This window comes from Bacillus rossius, chromosome 1, assembly GCF_032445375.1.
Source record: "Bacillus rossius redtenbacheri isolate Brsri chromosome 1, Brsri_v3, whole genome shotgun sequence".
NCBI lineage: Eukaryota > Metazoa > Arthropoda > Insecta > Phasmatodea > Bacillidae > Bacillus > Bacillus rossius.
The window spans coordinates 232,625,923-232,645,609 of record NC_086330.1 but is presented as its reverse complement, the minus strand read 5'-3'; the positions used below and the strand labels follow the sequence as shown (position 1 = coordinate 232,645,609).

The window sequence follows — 19,687 nt, the reverse complement described above, 5'->3', positions numbered from 1 at the left end:
GACAGAACCGGATGACATTGAGACAACAGAACCACCTTCCCCTAGCCGAGGCGGATGGGGGCATGGTGCCTCCCTCGCCGATGCCGAATTTCGGGTCAAGGTGGAGGAACCAGCTGAGGACAACCAGAGACACCGCCGACGACGACACCGGCCCCCACTGTACCTGAGAGATTATGTCACCAGCCGCGAACTGGACACACTGGTGAATGGCGACCCAGGGAATCCGGAACCGGCAGGCCCGCCCTGATGCTCGCAACTACGAGGAGAGAAGGCATCATGTGCCTGCTGGAGGGCGCGCGGACGGCCTAGACCCGGGCTTTTCCAGGGGGGAGGGGGGGGGGTCTGACGTCGTACCTCCTATTTATTTAAACAAAAACCCGGGTCACAGCCCTGTCCGCGGAACAATATTCCAGCCATGGCCCTGGTAGTGCCACCACTCGTCACCAGATGGCAGTTGTAAATATAAAGAGACAATGTATTATAGTTATGTTTTATATGTTAATATTGTTAATATTTATGAAGATTATTAAGTGTGTATTGTAAGAATGTTTTGTAGACTTGTAAATAATATTGTAAATGCAAAAGATCCAAAGGGATGGGATTATGTAAAATTCTACCACAAACTGGATTGAACTGAACTTCGCGTCGCATCGCCTCTAACTCGCGGACATATGACTGGCAGCCGACCCGGGGAAGGTTTTTAATTCCTTAAGGGTCACCTCGAGCCTAGCCTGTTAAGGTCAGCGGCGAGCTCTCCTCTCCCAGCCAATACGGGAGAAGAAATACCATTATAAGCTCTCCTCATCCAGCCAATCTCGGAGAAGAAACATCATTATAAGCTCTCCTCTCCCAGCCAATCTGGGAGAATAAACACCAATACAAGTAATAGTGGATTTATTGGAATACCTCTCTCTCCCTCCCAGCTAGCGACTCCTAGTGAAACCGCGGGCTTCCTTCTCTCTCTCTCATCCTATCTGTCTCTGCCTACCCATCCGCTAGCGACTCTTTGTGACACCGCGGGCATCCCTCTCTCCCACTACCAACCTTTCCGCTAGCGACTCTTCGTGAGACCGCAGTCATATTCCTCTCTCCTGCTCTCAGACTTTCCGCTAGCGACTCCTTGTGAGACCGCGGGCTCCTTCCTTGTCAGCACGTCCTCGGTCAGCTGCACTGGGCCGAACGGTCCACTCCCGCTTTAGAGTGTGAGGCTGCTCTACCCAAGAGCTGGCGCCGGAAAAACACCACGACTACCGAACGACCGAGTGACGTCTACCCCGTCTCCACATCTTCACCAGAGACGAAGCGGCGACAACGTGTCAATAGTAGTGTAAAAGATTTTAAATACATGTGTTCAAATTATATTTTTTTTTTCAAAATTCCTGTACCCTCCTCCCCGGGAAAAAAATCCCAATATCCACCACTATTATCACATAATTTTTTTTTAAGCAAAATAAGGCTTTCAGATTTTAACACACTTAAATTAACTTCTCCATGAATATTTCAAGCATTGGTATATATCTAAATTTTATTATTACAGCATAAATACTACCAAATACGTTTTTTTAAAACATTAACACCTTGTAATGTTTATAATTTAATTAAAAATATTAACGCATAATTCATTTTATTAAAATTCCCGCTTCATTTGTCGCCACTTCGGAGAGCATTGCACACTTTCGGAGATATTTTTCGTTTACTCAAGCTTCTTGCAAGATTATCACACCGTACGCGATTCCAACCTCGGGTGCTGGATATTTGTGAATATCTTTGATAAGAACATTGAAAACAATTTAAAAGTGTTTACTTCTAAACAAGCGTAGAATTATTTAAATAAATGGTAAGTTAAATTATGTACGTTGTATTCAGAAAATTTTAAGTAATACTTTATTTTTATTTTTAAATTTAACATATTACTGTTGACATGTGTGTATGTATGTGGTTTATATAATTTGATATACTATTTTTTAGTTGCCGCTGTCATTATTGAGAACCGCTCAGAATCATCCAATGGTGAGTTATGTAATTTAAAATATTAAGACGGAAATTGGAAGCTGTTATAACCAGAGATGAAATCTCTGGTTATAACAATATCCGTTCTACAATGGCACGGAAACAGACGGATCACGTATACGGAGCTCTTGTAAAATTTCATAATTACGTCTAGGTTATGAAATATGAATCAAATAAAAACATTGGGTTTCGAGATCGTAGTATAGGCAGAATTTACATATATTATAAAAATAAACCACAAACCTATAATACATGACTATGTATTATTCTACTTTAAACATTTTTTAACATGTTTAGAACATAAACATGTTACCACCGAAGCCAAGTACTCTGCTTCTATTGGTCGCACGGAGTAACGTAAATGTAAGAGCTCAGAATTCCCGAGCTAATCAGTATGGGTCAGTTTCCGCCTGCATGCCATTGTAGAAACACTGTTCTGTAAGATCTGTCTCCATTTACGTAATCCTCCGTTTCCACGTCATTGTAGAACGAGCCTTAGGCCGAGTATATGGTTACAGTGGCAGCCTGTTTCTAAACATGTTGAATTTATTTTAAGTACAAGAATATTTAGTATTCTATTATGACTTTGTGGTTAATTTTTATTAATTATGTGAATCCTGTCTGTGGTATGATCTCAAAGAATTGTGTCTATACATATAGGTAAATATGTATTGTACGGATTAGCGCCAAAAAAAATCGTACAAATATGAAATAACTTTCATTATATGCTATCTTACGTCCTCTCTTCAGAACCGCCTGCGGAGATAAAAAATTCCAATTACTTTAGGAGATATCGAATTTTTTAATCTTCATTTTTTGGCGATTTTTTTTAAAAAAAATTTAAAAATCCGAAAATACCTTTATTCTGTGCTCTTAAACTTCCTCTTTTCATTAAACCCGGCTGAGATAAGAAATTCTAAATACTTTTGGAGATATCGAATTTTTTAATTTTCATCCTGTGCACTCATGCGGCGATAACGGTTGCTTGTTTACAAGTATGATTTTTTTTTTTTTTTGCGATGTTCCCGAACGGAGAAACCTAAGATGCACATAAAGTTCTGCCATTCCCGATTACACCCGAACAATTCACCTTCGGCCAACCTCGGGTTTATTTATTAATATTAATATTTCTCTGTTTATTTTAATGTAGCTATACTAACCTAACTAACCATCCAAATGGTTTTAAAGCGTTTTAATGTAGCTAACCTATCCGACCACTTCAATATTTCAATTCATTTTTCCTGCGCAAAAATAAATAAATCCCGAGGTTGGCCGAAGGTGAATATTCGGGTGTAATCGGGAATGGCAGAACTTTATGTGGATCTTAGGACTCTCACGTGAACGAATACATCATGTAAAAAGAAACTTACGTGAGTTTATTCTGTTCATCCTTTTTTCCCGGTTTGTTAGGTCAGGTCAGCTACATTATAAAAACTTTAAAACTAAACAACCAATAAAATTAATTTTATTATTTTTAATGTCTGTTCAGTTTCAAAGTATTTATAATGTAGCTGACCTGACCTAATCTACCTTTGTCCCATTTTGTTAGGTCAGGTCAGTTACATTATAAATACTTAAAACTATACAACATGTAAAATAAATTGATATTATTTTTAATTTTGGTTTATTTTGAAGTATTTATAATGTAACTAACCTTACCTAATGGAAAATTTCTGTTATTTAGACATTCACGCGCACACGGCAAAATATAAAATGGCGACGGTCAAATTATTACACACGTCTGGTATAGCAAAATAAGAACGGCCATATCTCCAAAAGTATTTGGAATTTTTTATCTCCGCAGGCGGTTCTGAAAAGAGGACGTAAGATAGCATATAATGAAAGTTATTTCATATTTGTACGATTTTTTTTGGCGCTAATCCGTACAATACATATTTACCTACATATAATATATATATAATGAAATTAATATTTTGTAACCTTAAAATGTTATTTATGTCATTGGTTGTCATTTGTTACGTTAGCAACAGATGCGGTAGTAAAATGTTCCTTGAGACCTGTCTCCGTTTACTTGATCAGTCTCCATTTATGTGATCCATTTCTGTTTATATGCCATTGTGGAATGGGCCTTATTCATTAGGCTATCAGCTGAATCGCTGCCCAGTAGACAGTGGGGAGTGGGATGACAAAAGAAGACCAAAAGTAGACAGTTAAGAATGCCCAAATTCTTCAAGAACGACTCCCGTATGCTTTCTGCCTAGCCAAACATATGGCCGTCTTCGATTTGCAGGTGTGAAATTTGGCAATACAGAATTGTCATTTCAATTAAGAAATAAAATTAAGTAAAAAAAGTTAAAACAAAACATATTTCATACAGATTCCCCTATTTGGTAATTCTGAAAGAGCTACTTTTCTGGGGAAAAAATTAAACATTTTTTTTTATTTTCCAAAATGTTTTTTAATCATTTCCTAAGAGGCTGTTTTAATACGTCAAGTAGTTTATCAGCAGTATACCATTTTAGTAGGTAGTTAGGTTAGGTTAGGTTTTAATATTAACATACTGTGATATCGTGAGAATGATGTGTTTATGTTGGGTAGGTATATTTAAAATAGTGTAAAATCATTTCAATGTTTCGTTAGTAATCACCAGTTTAAAATGTAGATTACTTAACATAATCAATTGCCCTTTGTATTTGTAGTGTTTTTAATGTAGCTAACTTAACGGGAGCATCCATGCACATGATATCTATGTATTTTTAAGTAGTTAAACTAATATTTTAAAGTATTTTTAATGTACGTATTGTAACCTAACCGACCATTATCAAAATAGTTATGAAAGTATTTGTAATGTACCTACCTAACTTAAAATAACCATAATGTTAAAACACTAAACTACTGGTAAAATACTTAAAGTATCACAATGCCCTCATAGGGAGTGATTCAAAAAGATGTTAGGAAATGGAAAAACAAATGTTTTGCAATTTTTAATTTTTTTCCTTCAGAAAAGTGGCTTTCCTTTGAAAAGTACCCATTATTTATTTACACATAATTGTTTAGCAAAATAAAAACTGACTTTATAAGCTACTGTTGCATTATATATTGTAAAAAAAAAAAAAATTAATGATATTATTTGATGATTCTGTTCAAGAGCATTATAATATTTTAAGAAGTGGGTACCGTATTACCCAAGCAGTTTACTTATTGTTTTTCTTTTTAATTGTCAGTTACGGTAACCACATTACAAATACGGTGCAATTATGTGAATGGTTGGTTAGGTTAGCTACATTAAAAATAATGTTGCTTTGTTTTAATAGCTGGTTGGGTTAGGTTAGGGATATTTATTATAATACTGAATGCTGTTTTGCAGGACAGTGATGGAACATTAGCTCAAAAATTCCAGTGTTTTTCTTGTGTATGCTAGTGACAAATTTGAGAGTATGTAATTTCGTTTGAAGTTCACTTTACTGTTCTTCACTAAATTTCCACAAACGTGAGGCCTATAAACAGTATGTAAACATGTAACTCTTCACATTTGAATATTATTCTGAGAGGTGAGTAGTTGTTGCTGAATGTATGTTGTTGGGTCATTCCATGCCAGATCATCCAGTTAAGATACACATTATTCACCCCACCATCTCAGATTTTGATGAAATTTGGTAGGCTACATGGTATCTTCAGACAAATATAAGAACCCATATTTTTCATTTTTGGAATATTGGCTCTAGTTTGGAATTTAAAGCCCTGGTGGATTTTTTTAATTTGCAACTAAAGTCGAGTGACACTCATCTTGTTTCAACTACATTTGTAATAACAGTTGTTATTAATGTAGAATCGTGAAATTCATCATACTTATTCAGAATTTTACGTAGATTTCAAATACCACTCGTAAAATTAAATTAAATGCCCAGAAGTACGTACATGCAATTTATGTTAGAAGTGGAAAAAATGTATTACCAAAAATTGTATGTATCATTTCAGTAATCCTTTTATAAATTTTTTCTATTAATATTGTTACAGTTTATAATGTGGGGAGAACTGGGTTCGTAAGGGATAGCCAAATTAAGTTTTATTACATTTTTATTGATTACTAATATTTACATTAATAATAAATAATTTTACTTCAAAATGTCCAATCTCAAATGAAATCACTGGCACTTAAAAATGTTTATCACTCAAGTCACTCAATGTCTGTCAAGTTCCGCAGTTAGCGCTCCTCACTGGAGCTAGACTCAACAGTAGTTCGCCCCTTACCTCGAGCCTGTCCACACACAGTCTTGTGTTACTCAGTCGCCGCACTTTCACAATCCAGTAGAACTTTGTGTCGTGCCCCACTCGGGGAGGGAGGTTCCTCTCACCCTCTTCGGCCAATGTCGCAGTTCCCTTCGCTCGGAATCCGCTCTGAACTGTCGCGGAACTCGCTCGGAACTTAGCGCTCACGCGGCACACTCTTGTCATGGGACTCGTCGCGGGCTCACGTTGCTGAATTCTTGCCACCTGCGGCACTCCCAAAAAACTGTCGCGGAGGCCGGCATCACTGCTTAAGTAGTTTGTGGCGCTCTTCTGGAACCTTCTTGTCATCCCAGGCTGACCCGACGCCCGAACAATCGAGAAGGGTGGTGTCGCTTGCTCACACTGCGACCCGCGGAATTCCTAAGGCCGTTCAGCTATAGAGAACAGCATCGAGGTAGGACGATGCGTGGGAAGCGGAGGGGGGTAGCAATGACCTTCATAATCCGGGCAGGCGCGCGTGGCATGCCTTACGCCAGCGGACCTCACGTGGCCACCGTACAGGGCCGCCAGCCAGTTCCGATCCTGGCATCGCGGTCTGGTCTCTCGCATTCGTAACAATATTTACAATCTTGGGCTTGGTACCATTAGAAAGATCACAAAATTTTCTACAAAATAGTGAAATAAAATTTGTCATGTGGATATTTACCTTCTCACCCTCACCCCACCTAAAGAAATGTTTTGGAGGGTGTAATTTTTGTTAACTGTTGTACATACAGTTCATTAGTTTATATAAATAAAATAAAATGACAGAATTACAGTACCTAGTCAAAGTTAGGCCTCCTAGCTGTGCTCATGAAAACTGCATTTTTTTACTACACCGGTGTCACTTGATGTTGTTCATATCTGAAGTAGGCCTAATTTAAGTTCTTTATCAATATAATCTATGAAGAAGCTGATTCCAGTTTGACCATTTTGATGTAATTTTTCTCTCACTTATGGATGTCAGTGTATAATGCACTCTTCCAACCTGAGAGTCAAGTTTCGGAATCAGCAGTGTAAATAATGTTTCAACCACTAACCCAATATAACACTTATCATCATAAACTGAACACATATACTGATTGTTTTTAATTTTGAGGCTCTGTGTTTTTTCAGTAAGAGTACTCTAATGAAAAATTCTCATCAGAGCTAATTCACTTAGCTGCCAATATAGTTTTAGATAGTGGAATGAAGTAGGTAGTGCAAGGATCTTGTTCCAGGCACAGTTGGGAACTCCGAGAAATTCTTGCTAAGTTTTTCTTCCACTTTGAGAACGTCGTCTTTTTTGATCAGCTGAAACTTAATTTTAATAAAGTATACATTGCAAAATTGAAAAATCTTCTCAGTTGTCAGAATTTTATCTTTATACGGTCTTTGCAAGCTCACTCTAGATACTGCCCTTTTAACACATCCTCTAACACCATCACAAGCTATTTTACCATGACTTGTTGCACGAAAGGTCCAAGAAGTTTTTAAATCAAAATCTTATAAGTGATAGCAGAGGTTGACCAAACTTTTAAAATTCTTGGATTGTGCTGCACTACCATCTATGATATACTCCACTTGATTAATGTTAAGGAATTCTTTATAAATTAGTAAGCTGAATCTTCTTTGAATCTTATATAAAAAGAGAACATCATGGTTTAGTAATCTGAGATAAAGCAGAAAGACATATTATACGTTCCTCCATACTTTCTGAAGGACAGAATTGCTGGATGTAATGTGCAAGCAGAACACACCCAATGATATGACTGAATTTCGTCTTGGATAACAAAATAATAGTTTTCTGCAAAGTCCATGTTCATTTAGCCGAATGTTTTCTTTCTTCTGTTTCACATAGTTTAACTGCTGTTTAGGGACGAATGAGTATGGTATTAAAGCTGCCAGTTTCTTCAAAGGCAGATCAATAAACTCTCATAAAAGAAGGACCAACGTTTGTAAATGGCTGCGATCAGTAGTGACCCATTGTGAAAACTGAATTTCACCTTTATCATCAAAATCAGTAAAAAGTTTATTACGTATTCTTGTTCTTTTTCAGAATTTGGACATTTAGGACATATTATTAGCATGCAATTGTGCCGCCAATTAGCATTTTTTGGGCACTATTTAAAAGTTGAAATTTGAAACATAAATTTTACCAGTAATTTTGCAGCTAAAACTTAAACTTTTTCCGCTCTCTGTACACTCCCATTTAATCGTTGTCAGGCCAGTCTCCCCAATCCATTCCCAGCCCTAGATCTGATTTTGCAGAGTCTTTTGCGAGTCAGCCTGTGTATATTTTTACCCCAGCTTGGGTGCACGCCCGTCGCCTGTAATTATCCTCTGATCCGTGGTCAAGACAGCTTATCTCTGTGTTCTAACAGAGCCTATTTTTCTCGGAGCTCTCCTGAGGCAAGCACCGAGAGGCACACTCGCGAGTCGTTTTTCTCAATGTCTTGGCACGCATCTGGCCTCTAATTTTCCACCGTCATGCAGTTCCCCCCCCCCCCCCCCCCCCCTCATTTACATCTTTCTTCAGCCTTTCCAAGGAACCCTGCGCCCAGTTCACTGACTGGCCACTTACCCCGGCTGAAGCCAAGGACACCCATCAATCTTTGAAATTACCGCCTCTGCCCTCTCGTGGCGGATTTGCGAGTTATTTCCCCTGGGTGTTTGAACGCCCGATAAATGCCTGCCCCCTGGCACCTCACGCCACAAGCAGTGCCCCGTAATTCATTTCCAGGCCACCAGAGCGCTGCACTAGTACCCTCCATAAGCTCCATGCTTTCAAAGTCGCCTTGTGCGAGAGATGCACGAGACAATCTCTTCTTGTTTTGGACACCCCTCAGTAGGTCTCGCTGCGATCGGGTACTAACACCAACGTCGAGATATCAAAGTCAGTATTTCTCAACCACCCCCTCGGAAATCTTCAGAACCTTTCGGTCCGGAAGCCGAAGTTAACCCTGCCTTTCTTTTGAAAGCAATCACCTGTTTTAATCACGAGTCGCTGCCGCCCCGCAGGGACTCCGCGCTGCGCTAGCAGACAGACCACCTCGGATCATCGGCGAGCAGACAGCAAGACTTCAATCAGTCGTCGTACGAAAATGTAGTCGGCTAGTCAAGGGATGTTGTCCGTAATCTCTTTCTTAACCAGTGATTATCAGTCTGTGTGCCTAGTAGAAATAGTTACAATTTGCTAATTTTCCTAATTATATTCATTTATGGAAACGTCCGCGCCTACGGCTTGTGTTCGGCGCTGGTCCTCGCCTCGCATCATGGCGGGCTACCTTTCTGAGCGCTAGGAGCCACTCCCTGTTTGGTGAGTTTTTGCCAACCTTTTATTCGCCGACCATCATCGTTTTTAGTGGGCATTTTTTGCCAACTTACTGACTCTGTGAACCAGTTCTGATCATGTTCGATTTGGGCTTGTTCACAGACAGGGTTCAAGAGCCTGCAGCGGACATGACTACAGATTCCTCGCTCCCTTCCTCGGGGATCCAGGACGGCTAAGGTGCCCTGGTAGCATGTAACAAATCACCTTCGGCCAGCTGACTTAAAATCTCCACACTTCCAAATTCTTAGTGATGTCGACAGCATGACAATTAGATCACTACGTTGAAGAGACTGGAACATCCTAAATTTTTCCTTGCGGGACTTTAACAACTCTAAGCACTAACTCTGGGATTTTTTATCTTAATCTTTTATTGTTTCTGATTCTGTTTATCTATGCCATATGAAACCTAATAGTAATATTCAAATTAGGGCCGGCCAATACATTAAAATGTTATAGTTTTAATATATATGTCAACCCATTCATTAAATGTTATAATTTTAATATATTTTGTAGTTGGAATGGCATGTTCTAGTAAGTGTGTTTTAGGGTTTGTGGATCGGATCTGTGGCAGTGTTCCATAGATGTATTTGAATGCTGTTTATTTGATTTTTGTTTTAGTCTTTCTGAATCTTTCTTAGATCAATTTTTATTTTGTTAGAAGAAGTGATGATAGGCCTACATGCAAGTAAGAAAATTAAATTAGATGTACTTTCAAAAAATCCTTTCAGCACGACATATGTATTTCAAAGACATAGTTCTGTTCCAGTTAGTTTTAAGATGATTTGTTCTTAATATAAATTTTTCCATGCACCTGTTTTATGAGAGAAATGAGGTATCTTTGTCACAAAAAAAAACAGTAATAAAATTATTTTACTTTCGGATCCTCTAGAATTTAAGTTATTTTGTATTTGTGTTACCATTGCCTCATTTCCGGCATAGTGTTGAAATATGTAAAAGTATTTTTAAATGCAGTTTTATTCTCGGGAAGTAAATAATTTCCAAAAAAAAACAATTTATGAAATAAATCACATGAACTGAAATTGTGTTAGAAATTCCTTTCATAACCTAATTTTTTAAAATCAATTTTTAAAGTACATTTGCATGTGCCAGCGATGTTAATTCAGTAGATGGAGTCAATTTAATATTTTATGAGTTTAAAAATGGCTTTAAGAAAGACTGATAGAGGTTTTTTTTATACAGTCTTGATTGAATTCTTGTAATTTAATCTAATTAAATTAAATAATTTAATCTAATAAAATTAAATTTGAATACTCATCTGGATGCACTAAAGCATTTTACACCATCTTAGAATTCTCATGTTTATATAATAATGCGTTGGTCAGTAAGTACTGATTGTCTTTTACTACACATAATAAAGGTCATATAAACGGCATTGGCCGTGACATACACACTATAACCAGATTTAAAAAAAAGAGTGGGAATACACCACTAGAGTAAAGTTAAGGTTTTAAACAATTTACAAACCAACACTTTTCCTTAAACTGTTTGAAAGTAGGTACAAAAAAATTTCAATTCATGACATTAAAAAACAAACACAATATAGGAACACAAACAATAAACACAAGAAATTGTTTAAGACATAAGATATTGATGACGTGGTTATGTTTTTCCCTGGTTAGGGGCTTTGTCAAGATATCTGATATGTCGTCTGCTGAGAAATAATTAACATCAATAGTTTTGTCTTGGACATGCCCCCTAACAAAATGATGCCTGATATCTATGTGTTTGGATCTTTGGCTGGTTACATTGGTTTTAGGTAGATGTATTGCCCCTTTTTTGTCAAAATTCACAATGGATAGCTTGCATTCATGTTTGGGTTGCAGTTAACCACACAACATTCTAAACCACAAGACTTCCTGAACAGTGAAGCTTAGCGCCATGTATTCACTCGACTGTGCTCAAGGCAACTGTTCTTAGCTTCTTACTAGCCCATGAAACCAGTCCGCCCATGAACTTGTCGCTGCAGCTAGTAATTGAGTGTCAGTTATTATTGTCACTCCCCCCCACCGGCATCTCTGTAGCTAAGTAACTCATGGTTCCCTTTTTATCACACACTAATTTCAAGTCCCTAGTTCATTTCAGGTATCTGAACACCCTCTTGACAGCAAGCCAATGGCATTTTTGTTGGTTGTTGTTAAATTGACTCAAGCAATTAACAGTACAAGATATGTCTGGGCGAGAAACTTGGGACAGGTACAGGAGACTGTCAATAGCTTGCTGGTATGGTACTGTCCTACCATAATTCACATTGTCACTATCACGTTCCGTTTTGTGAAGGGTCCCTAAGGGTGGTCCCGGCCTCCTATTCTGGAGGTTGCACGTATATTTCATCTAAGTGGCCATGTAAATAAGCAGTTTTCACATCCATAAGCACCATCTTATGGTCTTCCTTTACTGCTAGTGCAAAGAGGTATCTTAGTGAAGTGTGTTTGATTACCGGTGTGAAGATTTCCTCGTAGTCTATACCGAGCTTCTGTCTGCAACCCTCGACTACTAGTCTAGCCTTGTATTTATATTCCTTGGAGTCCGGATTTTAATTTTAAACACCCATTTTGATTTTAAAGACTTTGCGCCATATGGTAAGTCTACCCACTCATAAGTTTCATTAATAACAAATGAATATAGTTCTTCATCAATTACTTCCCTCCACTTTGCAGTTTGTGGACTTGTCAAAGCTTCCTCTGTTGTGAGTGGCTCGTTGTTTTCTGCAGCAAAGTAAGTCACAAAATCTGGATCAACATCTTTAGGCCTTGGGGTGTGATGAGAGCTTCTTAACTGTGAAGGACTGCAGGTTTCTTCAAAGTCATTATTTCCCCTGAATCCCTTGAAGGACTCTTTGTCTGAATCTGCAGCAAAGTTATTGATTTCCCTATACTGCTTAGATTCTGGTTCTTGAGAGATAAGTTGTTCATTATCACCAACAGTGATAATGCCACAGTTTGTGGCAAAGGACAACCTTCACTCGCCGGCCGTAGAGGAACAAGATCCGCAACTGCACCAACAGTTTGTGAGGTGAAATCGCTGCCTTCTCTCACCATTGAAGGCATTTTGTTGAGTTTATTTTCCTCTAAGAACACAACGTCTTTGCTGATAGTCACTTGTTTAGTTATTGGATTGATGAGGCAATAACCTTTCGTATTATCACAATAACCAATGAATATCAGTTTCTCGGATTTGGGGTCCCATTTTTTTCTCTTCTCTCTTGGAATTCGGGCCATGGCTTCACAACCGAAGATCCTGATTTAACTGAGCTTGGGCTTCCTTGAATATCAAGCTTCAAACTGTGTCTTTCCTTCAATGGCTTTCGTCGGGCTCCTGTTGAAATGGACAGAAGTCACTACAGCTTCGGCCCAATACATTTTCGGCAGTCCTGCAACTTGTAATAAACACCATGCCTTTTCAACAATTTTCTGATTAGCATGCTCCGTGACCCCGTTCTGCTGTGGTGAAGCTCTGACAGTGTGTTGGTGTCTAATGCCCTTCATTTTCAGGAAACTGCAGAACTCACTGTTTACGAACTCTGCCCCATTATATGAGCGCAAGATTTTTATTTTGTGACCCTTCTGGTTTCAACGAGTGCACAGTATTCTTTGAACAGACCTGATCCTTTGACCTCAGGAAATTTACATTTGTGTACTGAGAATAATCATCTACGAGGACAAAAAAGTACCTTCTGCCTCCAATGGATTCTGTCTCCATGGGACCACATAAGTCCGTGTGCACCAGTTCCGAGGGTTCCTTTGCTCTAAAGATGCTTTGTTTTATTGGAAAATGAGATTGTTTGCCTTTGACACAAACTTCACATGGGGCCTTGCTTGTCTGCAGGTTCTGCACCCCATCTGCAATTGTTTTTAACAAGTTCATATCTTTTCTGTTTAAATGACCTAACCTGTGGTGTCATAGATCTTCACTACAAGTGACAGCATACACTCTATCAACACATGGAGACTGCACTGTGTCTAACTGATAAATGCCATTTTTCAATGATGCCGAGGCTATCAGTTCATCATTTGAGTTCATTATTTTACCACCATTTTTATGAAAAATCACGGCATTTCTTTTGCTTGTGATTTTACTCACTAAGAGTAGGTTGGCTGCAATGTGTGGAGCATAATGCACTTCGTGGGTTGTGATGAGACTGGTCTTGTCATTGACTGACAGCTCAAGATCAACATTTCCCACAGATTCTGTCGTGAGAGGATTGTTTGCCATTAGGATTTTTAGCTTAGATACTGAACACACAATTCCTTAACTTATTTTTTTGGCAAATGCACTGATGCACATGGATCTAAATACCTCTTAGTTACACTGTTTTCCATGTTTATTAACATACATGCTAAAAATGCATTGTTGGTTTTTAGTCAAAATCATTATCCCTCATTTTTTCATTACTCTTTAACTTGACATGACAATCTGCAGCAAAATGTCCAGTCCGGTTGCAGTTGTAGCATTTGCGAGGTGCTGCATGGGGTTTGTTTTTTTGTTGTTCCATGATGATCGATTACTGTAGAAGGCTGTATCTATATTGGATAATAAAACTTGGCTTAGACAGATTTTACTTCTTTCAGCAATTTGATTTTAATAGCCTCAGCTGTAATTGGAATTCCTGAGCTCTCCAAGGCCATTATCATAGGTTTGTACTCTTCCGAGAGACCTGCTAGCAATAAAGTATTAAATCCATTCGTCAGATATCTCAAATTTAATATTACGTAGGCATTGAACTGTTATACTCTTCAACTGATTTTCAGTTATCTAAGCAAGTTAATATTAACTGATGCAACAACCAGACTTTCTGAGTGAGGCCAGAATCTTCAAATAGCATTTGGATCTTGTCCCGCGCTTGCTTTGATGTTTCACATTTTTCAGTGTGGTGGATTAAATCCTTCTCTACTAGTAATGAAATCTTGGCTAATGCCTTGTGATCTTTTTATTTCGCTTCATCTATCTTGATGTTTCCTGGGACGACATCCTACTGGTCTTCTAAGCTTAACAAAGCTTTCATATGAAATTTCCAAGTAGGTAGTTTTCACCACCTTTTAGTTTTTTCACAAAGGATAGACTGTTAGACGCCCTAACGTCACAATACAAAATGTTCATAATATCAGCACTCCTGTGTCGACCGAACTCTTTAATCAGCACTGATTGACACACCTGGGCCCATAACCTTTCTTGGGTATATGCAGTTTAGATAATAATGTTTATATAATAATTGGTCAATAAGTACTGATTGTCTTTTACTACACATGATAAACATCACACAAACGGCAATGGCCGCAACACACTATGATCGGATGCAAAAAAAAAAGGTGTGGGGATACACCACTAGAAATGAGTGTAAGAACCACAATGTTTTTATACAAAACATCTGACATCTGAATGAACATCACAGGCCCATATTTAGTGACAATTAACTGTCGCAGCTAAAACCATCCATCCATCCGTTAAATGTATGTGTTTGCTAAATTTTTGACGCGCCGACTGATGAAATTTTTCGAGCCCTCCGATTGCCTGCTGGTCACGAGATGGATGGGTGGAGGTGATGGGCTATTGTAATTCCGGGCTAAATCAAAATGTATTTCAGAACTTTATTACCTTTTATTAATGTTTTTTACTCCATACACAGGGGTTCGCAATTGGATGAAAGCACTGGTGTAAATAAACCCCTTAGCTCAGCTTAGTTTGCCTGGTTTGTTTTGTTTTCACAAAAATTTCTGTAAGTCGTTACAGTTTCATTACTTTTTGTTCACAAAAGAAGGATTTTTGTTCCATAAAATCAATGAGTTTTTTGCAGCATAAAACAGCTATTCAGTAGATAAATACATAGTTCTTTCCTGTTGGGTACAGAATCGTTGTTGCTGATGCCACTTTCAATATCTTGCAAGCATTTAAACGTTCTTCACCTTGTGATTACTTTTCGTTTTAATTTTCTCCATTTCTAACTCTGTTGAACTTCATACACACAGTAGACAGTTCTTGAGGAAACGCACATGTGCTTATAGTATTACAGTGCTCACATGAATATTGGTGCCAGAAATGTTATAATAGTAATACCAGTTAGTAGTGTCGGTATTCAGAACTAGTAGGCTTGTTGCCGTCTGTATCATGCATTATGAAAGTGATAAGAAATACAGCCTTCAAACAAATTCCGATTAAAAAAAATTGGTTGTCTGTAAAGTTGGTTTGTGGACGATAGTTTAACGTGACGTCATAACAAAACATTGATGAAATGATTGATCCAGAAGAAAATGAAATATCATATTCGGCCTGAGACTGAGCAGTAATAGGCTTTTGCAACAAAACCATTTAGGCATTAAAATATTATATTCTTTGAGGAAGAAATTTTTCTAAAATTTTTCTATCTTTTGCATGATAAAATCTATCTCTGCATACTTTTATGAATAAAATTGAATCATTTTTATTGAATTATCACTATTTTGTATGGATACAAAGGAGTGAAATGAAATCTACAATTTAATTAATAAATTTTACTTTTATTTGCATTCATTAATTCAAATATATTTATTACTTTGGAAGTGTCAGGCGCGCCGTATTTATTTTTACAAGTACAAAAAAAAATTTCAGCTGCCGAGATTCGAACCGATAACCAATTAATAATATTCCACGCACAATATTTGTTTGAATTTCTTCTAGCATATTCTCTGTTGGACTCGAAATATTTACACGCCCGTGGGCTCATAACTATAATACGGTGTGTGATATAGTTGATCAAATAATAACTCATGACAAATAATTACCAATGTCAAACTAAAGCGTGAAAAATATCATACCAGCAATAAATATCTAGTTACACAGCTAAAACAATACTCATACAACACTGTTTAAATATACTGATTTACACTAGTAATTAAAATAATATGTACTTGTGAGAACGACATTTCCTTGCGAATATACTCCCGTGGCGCGGTGCACAACAATAACCTCGAACCAGTACGCCACCACGTGCCGGCAGAGTTCTCTGTACCGTCCGCAACATACCAGAGATATGCCACGCATGCGTAAACACATTAGTAGTGGGACGTCCGTAGTGGGACATCCGTAGTGGGACAATTTCGTGCGTGCAGCCAGCATTCATCGATTTATTAGACGTCACGTCAAAAAATTTGTAATTAAAGTTGTACTTAAAATATGTCCATTTTTTTAGAATAGTCTGGTGTATTTTAGTTTGTTTGTTTTCGAAGGTTTTGAGTCAGCTGGTGTGATGGAATTCCAAACCACAGACAGATTGATCTAATTGACATCGTGCGTCTGCATGAGGGTCGTGTAGAAATGTGCTGTGGGAAGCTGTGGAGCGCAGGGGCCGGCCCAACTCCCGCCGGTAGAGCAACATGAGGGTGATTAGTGAATTATTGAATAATGATAACTAATTAGTTACAGAAATAAAAATATAACATAACTACATAAGTAATTCTGTTGTAGAGCGAGAAATTATACTCTATATTTTCCCTCCCTTTTCCACAGTTGTAGCTTTTTTTTGGGTGCCTGAAGCATATTCAAATATTATGTTATAATAAGAATCAAGAAAGGTTGGCATATGTATGCATAATTGTGATGCATATGCACAGGTATTTCAATATAAAACTAACCAATAATAAAATAATTTATTGCTGACATAACCTACATTATTTTTAGTTAAAACATTTTGTAGTGTATGTGTGTGTATGTAATTATATGTATGTATATAATCTGGGGACATACAAAACATTTTTTTAAGTACAAATTTGTGTCACTAACATTGTGGCTTCTGTTGTGTGTATGAAAATTGGTCATTTTTAGCATTTTAAAATGTCAATGGTAATTTAATTAATTGTTTTATGTAGTAAGGTATCAACAACTTTAAATAAAAACCAGCTTAATCTACTTGAAAACATTTACAATTTGTATGATTAAAGACTACTATTTTTTATAGAAGAGATGAAAAACTAATCAAATTTTCCCACAAAGTAATAATAGACCACTAGATGTTATTAAATTATGAGACCATTTACAATCTCTCCTTTATTTTTTAGGAGCTTTGCGATAATGAGAGTTGGCCAAAATGGTTTCTATTAGATAAAACTTGTTTTTATTTAAATTTGATATCTTAGTATTTAAAATAGTTATTTAACTTACAATTGACCTTTGAAATGGCCAAATATTACAAATTTAAAAAAAATGGCTAGTAAAGCCAAAGTGTTAGTGATAAGAATTTTAGGGAAAAAAACATTTTCCAACGCCCATATATATATATATATATATATATATATATACACATACATATATAAACGTATATGTGTGTGTGTGGATGTCTGTATATGTGTATGTATATTTGTATGTATGTTTATATTTCTTTATTTATTACAGTTGTGACATGCATGCCAACACCTCATAGAGAGGTTACTATGGTGTGCATGGGGATATAAAAAACGAAACAAAAACAATGAAAAAGCAGTAACACAATTAAAAACATAACATGTAAAGAGATACAAACAAGATACAAAGGAAAAAAATGAACAATAGACATGGACACAATAACAATTGATTTTTAATACAATCATACTCTACAGGAAGAGATGAAATAAACAAATTGTAGACATAATTTTACTGTTTATAGTGAATAGTTGGGTTCAATATAACAATAGAAAAAGAACTAATTATTGTAAGAATAGAAATAAAATATGGAGACTATGTGATTCAATTTAGTTTTCAAGTTGATCAATATTGATCAGATTTGATCAAATTTATTGTAATTCTTGACAGTCTAAAGATAATATAATTGGTTTTATTAATTGTACATAATGTAGATTTTAGACAACTATGAAATAGGGGAACCCTTAAACCAGTGTTGTCCAGAACATATTTACAATTAATTTTATAAATATAGCAGTTTTTTTTATAAACAGTAAGTCCAAATAGTCATGCCGATCAGACAGAGAAGTTATTTTAGGCAGAGAAAAATGTTTAAGAATGCAAAGTTTAATTAATTTATTTTGAATATTTTCTAATTTTTTGATATCAGATGAATTAATGTTGCTCCATAATATTGAACAATAGTCAAGTTAAGTTTAGATCTTATTAGTGCTGTGAAAAGAGATAAAATAGAATCACAATTTTTTTGTGTAAAAAAGTAATGTATTTTATTAGAGCTAGTGTTCTATGAGAGCTATAAGTTAGGTATTCTACATGCTGATGAAAAAATAATTTCAAATCTATAATTTAATAATTCCAAGGTTTTTAAACTGTAGTTTTTGGGATTAAAGCATTTTCTAATTTATAATCATATTTAATGGGAAGATATTTTCTGGTAAAGGATATTAATTTAATTTTATCATAGTTAAGAAGAACTAGATTTTATTTACACCATGGAGATTAACTTCATTATTATCTATATATATATATAAAGTAAATGTGTAACTAAAAGTTCAAATATATAATTATTTACTTTTTTATTAATTATTTATTATGATACCGGCCAAGTGCATAATGTTATTAAATGTAAAAAAAAAGTAGGGGAAAAGAATGACAGTGTGGAAGTGGCCATTGATAATTTTTGAATGGTGGAAGGAAGGAAAATATACTATGGTATTGGCAACAAAATATCACAGTGGAAAAAATACAAATTATAGTGTCTGAGTTTTGAATGATAGTAGCGGTCGTTTATACGAGGAATATCATTATAAATTTAATAAAAAGTATGTAATAAGAATTAAGTAAGTAATAATAAATTAGTTGGATATGTGGGGTAATGAGAGCAGTAGTGATGAGATAAGAGGAAGTTGTGTATTTATATTTAGAGACAACATTATATGCTGAATTGCGATTAAACCGAAATAACACCGAAAAACATGTCAATAACCCATATAACACCAAAATTTAAGTTAATACATCATGTAGCACCGAAATGCAAGTTATATAATGGAACTAGGCAGCATTTAACCAAAACTTAATTCAAATCAGAAAAAAAATAATATTTAATGTTTGAAATTCAAGGAATGTTGTTATTTGCAGACAAAATGTGCATCAAAGTGCGTGGACCAGAATTTAATTTTCAGGTAAGTAGATAGTGGTAAAATTTCAAAATCCTTGGTGGTTTAGAAATTTTTTCAGTCTCTTTTC

General features: G+C 36.3%; 1 protein-coding gene across 2 annotated transcripts in view; it reads left to right on the top strand.

Annotated features, from left to right (window-relative positions):
• The first annotated feature begins 1,658 nt into the window (after positions 1-1,658).
• Positions 1,659-19,687, top strand: part of LOC134527354 (U6 snRNA-associated Sm-like protein LSm4) — a 32,497-nt gene continuing 14,468 nt past the window's right edge. The window contains exons 1-2 of one of the 2 annotated variants that reach the window (XM_063359962.1): positions 1,659-1,837; positions 1,969-2,010. In XM_063359962.1, coding sequence (XP_063216032.1) covers positions 1,835-1,837; positions 1,969-2,010 — 45 coding nt within the window. In that variant the 5' untranslated portion in view covers positions 1,659-1,834. Of the gene's footprint in view, positions 1,838-1,968; positions 2,011-16,773; positions 16,927-19,687 lie in introns of those variants that run through there. The other variant, XM_063359963.1, reaches the window with a different exon arrangement.